This window comes from Camelina sativa, chromosome 8 (assembly GCF_000633955.1).
Source record: "Camelina sativa cultivar DH55 chromosome 8, Cs, whole genome shotgun sequence".
In the NCBI taxonomy this organism is placed as follows: domain Eukaryota; kingdom Viridiplantae; phylum Streptophyta; class Magnoliopsida; order Brassicales; family Brassicaceae; genus Camelina; species Camelina sativa.
This window is the reverse complement of record NC_025692.1, coordinates 1,051,633-1,058,302: the sequence shown is the minus strand read 5'-3', so window position 1 is coordinate 1,058,302 and position 6,670 is coordinate 1,051,633. Positions and strand designations below refer to the sequence as shown.

General features: G+C 35.8%; 3 protein-coding genes across 3 annotated transcripts in view; 2 read left to right on the top strand and 1 right to left on the bottom strand.

Annotated features, from left to right (window-relative positions):
* The window catches only part of LOC104709096 (K(+) efflux antiporter 6-like), an 8,897-nt gene extending 8,482 nt beyond the window's left edge, over positions 1 to 415 (top strand). Inside the window, exons 9-10 of the mRNA XM_010425762.1 lie at positions 264 to 335; positions 395 to 415. Coding sequence (XP_010424064.1) covers positions 264 to 335; positions 395 to 415 — 93 coding nt within the window. The remainder of the gene's footprint in view (positions 1 to 263; positions 336 to 394) is intronic.
* Positions 244 to 3,310, top strand: LOC104705446 (K(+) efflux antiporter 6). Its single transcript, XM_010421458.2, has 13 exons — positions 244 to 335; positions 416 to 499; positions 679 to 747; positions 855 to 932; positions 1,073 to 1,161; positions 1,247 to 1,343; positions 1,438 to 1,491; positions 1,715 to 1,810; positions 2,088 to 2,276; positions 2,366 to 2,443; positions 2,547 to 2,591; positions 2,684 to 2,773; positions 2,859 to 3,310. Exons 2-13 carry the CDS (start codon positions 473 to 475, stop codon positions 2,931 to 2,933), a joined length of 987 nt encoding a protein of 328 aa, XP_010419760.1. The 5' UTR covers positions 244 to 335; positions 416 to 472; the 3' UTR covers positions 2,934 to 3,310.
* LOC104705448 (pollen-specific protein SF21) overlaps positions 3,456 to 6,670 on the bottom strand; it is a gene marked incomplete in the record, with an annotated part of 3,938 nt that continues 723 nt past the window's right edge. Inside the window, 10 exon segments of the mRNA XM_010421459.2 lie at positions 3,456 to 3,991; positions 4,102 to 4,237; positions 4,329 to 4,384; positions 4,478 to 4,534; positions 4,665 to 4,742; positions 4,854 to 4,940; positions 5,029 to 5,089; positions 5,255 to 5,343; positions 5,498 to 5,595; positions 5,714 to 5,813. Of these exon segments, the coding sequence (XP_010419761.1) occupies positions 3,779 to 3,991; positions 4,102 to 4,237; positions 4,329 to 4,384; positions 4,478 to 4,534; positions 4,665 to 4,742; positions 4,854 to 4,940; positions 5,029 to 5,089; positions 5,255 to 5,343; positions 5,498 to 5,595; positions 5,714 to 5,813 (975 nt within the window).

The following is a 6,670-nucleotide window of genomic DNA, read 5'->3' as shown; positions in this document are numbered from 1 at the left end:
CTATTTTCTTCTGAGGGTCTTTGACTAAGATATTGCACACAGCAAGACAGGGGTCTTTGAATTGGAACTCTTTTCTTCTGTGGGTCTAAACAAAAATGATTTTTTATTATCCGATGATGCATTAGATAGACCTTAGTTCGTCTTTGAATAGAAAATCTAGAGCATTAGACTGCCGCCGAGATGAGAATGTATTTTTTGACATGATTATATGTGATCCTACATGTGGTTTTTGCGCTTTCTTTTTGACATGATTATTTATGTAGGTTGAAACAGTCGCCCAGTTTGGTGTGGTATTTCTGCTCTTTGCTTTGGGTCTAGAGTTCTCCACTGCTAAGGTGAGATCCCTCTTTGATTTACTTAGTGTTGTATTTAAATGTTACATAACAAACACTAGCACCTTTCCTCTTCTATGTAGCTTAAAGTTGTTCGATCAGTTGCTGTTCTGGGAGGCCTTCTTCAAATTCTTTTATTCATGTTCTTGTGCGGAATCACAGTGTCGGTGCGTCATTACTTTTATTACTGTTTCTGGAAAAAAAAAAATTCTGCTCTCATTTTAGTCATGGACAATTGAATACCTCTATCTTTTTTATGCTATGTGCGACATTTGCGTTATGTAGCAAGAGTTGTCTTTCAAATTTATACTCTCTGTGACATGTATTAAAGTGGTCATGTTTGCAGTTATGTGGTGGTAAACATTCGGAGGGGGTATTTGTTGGAGCATTTTTGTCAATGTCATCAACTGCTGTGGTAAATTCAGTGAACTCTATAATGCTTATAACCACTTTCATTAGCTGGCTTTCTTTTTAATATCGTTGGATTTGTATCCGTCATGCGTTTCTGCCTTGAAACTATAGGTGCTGAAGTTTCTCATGGAAAAAAATTCAACCAATTCTCTTCATGGCCAAGTTACAATTGGAATCCTTATTCTTCAGGTACCTGATAGTTCTTTACATCAACATGTAATGTCCATTGTTTTTTAGATCATATAGTGTTTATATGGCAAACAATGACCAATTATTGTAGAATTCCTTTTCAAATGATTTGGAGGTTTGATTTTACCATCTGTTTCTAGGACTGTGCTGTGGGTTTGCTGTTTGCTTTGCTTCCAGTTCTTGAGGGAAATTCTGGCATTGTCCATGGAATGTTGTCAATGGGAAAAGTGTAAGTAAAGACTGGTAGAGTTTTTGCTCTTAAGGCGCATTCTAAAGATTTGATGTTAATCATGCCTTTACTGTCTTTTATCTAGGGTGGTTGTGTTGCTTTCGTTTTTGGCTGTTTTGTCAATATTATCACGGACATGTATTCCTTGGTTGCTGAAGCTAATGGTCAGCTTGTCCTCACAGGTACATGATTTTCCCTCTCAAGATTCTTTTCCCTATCTTCCGGTCCAATAAATCAAGTTTGTAGATTAACCTAAAATTTTTCTTCATCAATCAGACAAATGAACTCTATCAGTTAGCAGCTGTTGCGTTTTGTCTACTTGTAGCCTGGGTGAGTCTTACTTAACCTTTCTCTTCCTCATATACTTCATTGAGTATCCATCTTATATTATGTGTTCATCAAGATTATCATGTGTGCGTTCCTTCTCTTATCTGGTGTGTATCATTATGTCAGCATATTGGTTTATAATTTTTCTTTTTCTTTTTCTGTAATGGTAAGGTGGGATTAAGTTTTTGTCAACATGTTTGTTTTGAATGGTCTTTTATGATTTCAGTGTAGTGATAAGCTGGGATTAAGTCTTGAATTGGGTTCTTTTGCCGCGGGGGTCATGATATCCACCACTGATCTCGCTGAACATACGTTGGAGCAAGTACGTTTTGACCACATGTTACCAAAAAGGCCTTATTGTTCTCCTGTTTATATTAGTTGAAGCTGAATGATATCCATCTAGATTCTTTTTTTCTACTCTCACAACTGTTCTTAGTGTTCTCTGATGAGAGAGAGAGAAAGAGAGTCAGAGTTTGATCCTAGTCTAGGTTCTTGTAGGGGGTGAATGTGATGGATAGAAAATAATGAGTTGACGAACTTCCAATTTTAAAACCCTTAAACAGTCCATAGTCTAACTGAGACACTTTATATTTATGCAGATCGAACCCATCCGTAATCTGTTTGCTGCGCTTTTCCTAGCCAGCATTGGGATGTTAGTTAATGTCCATTTTCTGTGGACTCATGTGGATATACTGTTAGCCTCTGTAATATTAGTAATTATCATAAAGACAACAATAGTTACAACCGTTGTCAAGGGATTTGGATACAACAACAAGACGTCTCTCCTGGTATAATATTATGTCTCACATTAATTATGATCTGTCATATTTGCATTCATAGACTCTGTTCCTTACCATCCCGTGTCAAATTGATGCAGGTTGGAATATCTCTGGCTCAGATAGGGGAGTTTGCCTTTGTACTACTTAGCCGTGCCTCCAATCTTCACCTCATCGAAGTAAGTAACACATCTTGCTCCTCCTTGGACCATACACATAGTAGGATTTAAGATTATATGAGATATTTTGAAGAAAGAAGCTTAAAGTTATGAAAATTGTCAGGGGAAACTCTATTTGCTTCTCCTCGGGACAACCGCTCTAAGCCTGGTATGATCAAATAATTTTTCTGAACAGCCTCTTCTCCATATACAGTATGTTCAAGTAAATAGCTGAGTTGGTTTGGCTGATGGTTTTGGCAGGTTACGACACCGCTGGTTTTCAAAATGATTCCAGCAGTTGTGCATCTAGGGATATTGTTAAAGTGGTTTTCTCCAGACAGTACTATAGAGGTAACTTGGTTTGTTTTTTGGTTGGTTCATTCGTCGTTTGTATCATATATATAACTAAATGAAAAAGCCTCTTGGTATTGGGCAGAAAGGAGAAATCGTAAGGTCAGAAAGCGGTAAACAACGGATGATTCTAATGTCACGCCAATCCCACAGCTCCTGAAAACCAGAATGCTTCTTCTCAACTGAAGTTTGGTACACCAATTTTGACAAAAAGAAAACAAAAGCAAGCAAGCTGTATGTGGTAAAGAAGAAGAAAAAAGAGCCAGATTTTAACACTAACATTGTTTGTTTCCTTGGGAGTAACTAACCCACAAGGCCACAACCCATTTGTTTCCATTGTAATTAGTATTGTTTCCTTTTTTTTCTTTTCTTTATGTAATCATCCGTCAGGAAACAAGTTTGATTTTGTTCTCTTGTAATCATATACAGTATATACTCAAGTTTGATTTTTTTTGTAATCATATACAGTATATACTCAATCTATACCACTGTACTTTGTGCAACCAAAATTATATGAGAGAATATAATCAGCTCGAAGTCAAAGGTTTTAGTCTGCTGGTAAACGAAAAAGCACTTTTGTCCCCGAATCAGCAGTCTTTTTCACCACTGTTTCATCAGCACAAGGACATACAAATACATGTATATGGTATTGAAAGAGAGCGAATTTAAAATACTATGGGGATTTTACTTAAATAATTTATTCAACTGAATGTACAGAGAACAAGAACAGCTACCACAAAAATAAACCTTTAAAGACAACTTTTAATTAATCAAAATATAAGAGATCTGTAGTCTCTCTCACTCTACCATATATCAATCCCTTCCCCATCCCCTTTTCTTTACTCTTCTTACTCTCTCCACTATATATAGATGATCAATATGTCTGTCTATATCTACAGCTTAAATCATAACAGAGGAACAGCTCCAACTCCAAAAGTGGTGATTTTTATGTGGCGTATGATTCACTTTTTGTATATATAAATGTATGTAGCAGAGGAGGCAGGGCTATAGAGCGAGTCTTGTCTTAATTGGCTTGAGTTTTAAGCCCATGTTCTCAGGGGAGAGAAGCTCGGGAGAGATTCGGGTTGGGCTCAAAGGACTTCTCGGACTTACGCTCTGTGTCGGACGATACAAGCCATATCCCATCAAAAAGTATTCCATTGGTATTACCATCGCCTGTGGTTGTTCTTCACTCACCAACGACCCACTTCCCTGCACCTGTTATATGTAATATGATTTAGGGTCAGCCATAAAAACCAAAACCAAACTGAAGTTTGTTTCAAACCAAAAACGTTAAAAAGAGGCATTATGTGTTAACATTAAGGTACCTCGACTAATGCACCATATCGTCTGTCTAGCTTGGTGGTCATGTGAACGGCCTCGGAGTGGTATGCAGAATTTTCACCAATGAATATTAGAGTTCTGCATTGCAATTTCCTTAACCCTTCACTAAGATCCACTCGCCTGTTTCACCCAAACCACAAACATACTATTTTTCTCAGCTTAAGACTATAGTCTGGGAATGAAATCAACAGAGAAAAACTAGAGAAATTACCCGTTGATTGCCTCAAGGAATCTCCATACATTTGTACTCTGCCGCTCACAAAGTAACTGGGATAGTCAAAACAACAACATGTAAATTTTACTTCAAAATGTCAAACCATCGCAGAATTTGCAAGAAACGAGAAGAAAGATTTTACTAACTCTTCTGCATTCTTGAACAATATCCGATTCTGGAACTTGACCATTACCTCGAACTTCCTATGAGAACATATGTCAAAACTTTATCATTTGTCTAATCTGAAGGTAAAAATAGTGTCTACTTATTGAGAAACAATACGAAAATTGTTACAAACTAATTTACAAGAAACCTTTGAGTCCAAAACCATACCTTGCTGAAGTACCGTTTTAGTAACAATTCCTTAACCACTCCACACGTGCCATAGTAGTATAATAAATTAGACATAACCTGCATAACAAGTTAAGGAAGATCTGATATAAGAATTAGATAATCAAGGCCATAACCCCAAGCCAGGAAGAAGAAAAAAAACAAAGAAGATATCTTTGTGAGGAAAAAAACCTTATTGCACAACCATTCTGACCAAGAAGGCGCTTGGCACAGTGGAGAGACAAGTATTAAACCCAGAACTCGCTGCCTGTACTTCATCTGGAAGAATTAAGTTTTCAAGCAAAATTAAAATTTTGACATCAAGATGAATGGTAAGTGTAAGAGGTGTACCGTTACTGTTACTTACAGCAAATAAGGTCAGAATGTAAGCTCCTGCAGTGACCCCCATACACATTACTGCACCAAGTCTGGATAAGAGACAATAAGCAATAAATAAGGAGAAAAGTCATATTAGAATAAAAACAAAAAATTAGCCATTCTTTCTTCTGTGAGTCTCCATAGAAAGACTTTGGTAACAAAGACCAAGATAACAATAAGCATATAGGAACTGATGTGAGAGATGAATTATTTACCCGAAAAAATTAAGAACCTCAACAATCTGGTCGGCTAAGTCATCAGCAGAGAGCAAAGGAGCATCAACACTGATTATCGGAGCTCCCAACTGCAATGACTCTTGAAGAAAACGATGTAATAAGGGATATGAATGTGCATATAACAACGGAAGGAATGTCACAGCGGATAAAAATACCAGAAATATATATATATATATATATATATATATATTAAAAATGAACACAGAGTCCAGTTTTACCAACCTCATGGCCAAGAGGACTGATATGATATATGCAAAAGTTGTGGAGTAACAAGGAACTAGCTTCAGGACAAAACAATAATCCTTGAAAACAGAACATATCTGTCAAGGATACAAACAAGCACCAAATCAGAAGATGCATTTCATTTGCTAAAATCATATTACTGAACTAGGTCAAGTATAGCAGGGAAGGTGATAAGAAAAGAATATGTATGCTTACAGTTTAAGCCAATATCAGGATATGTGATAAGAGCAGGTTTATCAGGATCTCCACAAACGGCAACACATACGGGGCCATAAGTAGTCTCCACAAGGTGTTCCTACAACAACAACAAGCAAAGAATTTAAGTCGGTGACTAAATTTTCTATGAGAAATAAATGAAAGGAGTAAGTAAATAACATGCATAGAAGAATTAGGACCACACCACACCACACCTAGTAAGAAAATTCATTCCCCTAAACTAAACAAAGTACTAGCAAAGTTTCCCATAAAAAAAATCAGAATTTGGTCACTGAAAACACAAAAAGGATCATTAAAGTTAAACCATTCAACAGTGGAACCGAAAACCTCGTTATGGGGAATTTAATTGCAATGAGAAAAAACGAATGTGAAATAAATAATTTTTGATCAAGAATTGGATCAAATTAGAAAGAAACAAAAAAAAAAAAAAAAACACATATTGGTGTGTCAATTAAGCCATGAATTGCGGAAAACATGAGAAACCCAGAAAATACAAAAATCTCAAGAACCTCAAAGAAAGAAAAAAGAAAAATCAAAAGAATCAGATAATGTGAACAGCACATTTCGTAGCTTTGGATATATATATATATATATATATCATCACCACCGACAACAAAAGCTTCAAAACAATACAAAATTAGCAAAACATTAACAAATAACGCAGCATTGTTGTTGTTCTTCTTTCTAGTATCAAACAATTCCAGATTTTGCTATACAAAACAAATATTCATACTCAACCAAAAAAATAAAAAAAATAAAGCAGAATCATCAGGGAACAAAGCAGGCAAGCTCCAAGAATGCAGAAACCAAAAGGAAAAAAAAAAAACACAAAAACACAAAATCAATAAGTGTACCATTTCTCATGTATTCTTCTTCCCGTAATTACTCAGTACAATAAAAAGAAAAAAAAAATCGTTTAAAAAAAAAAAAAAAAAA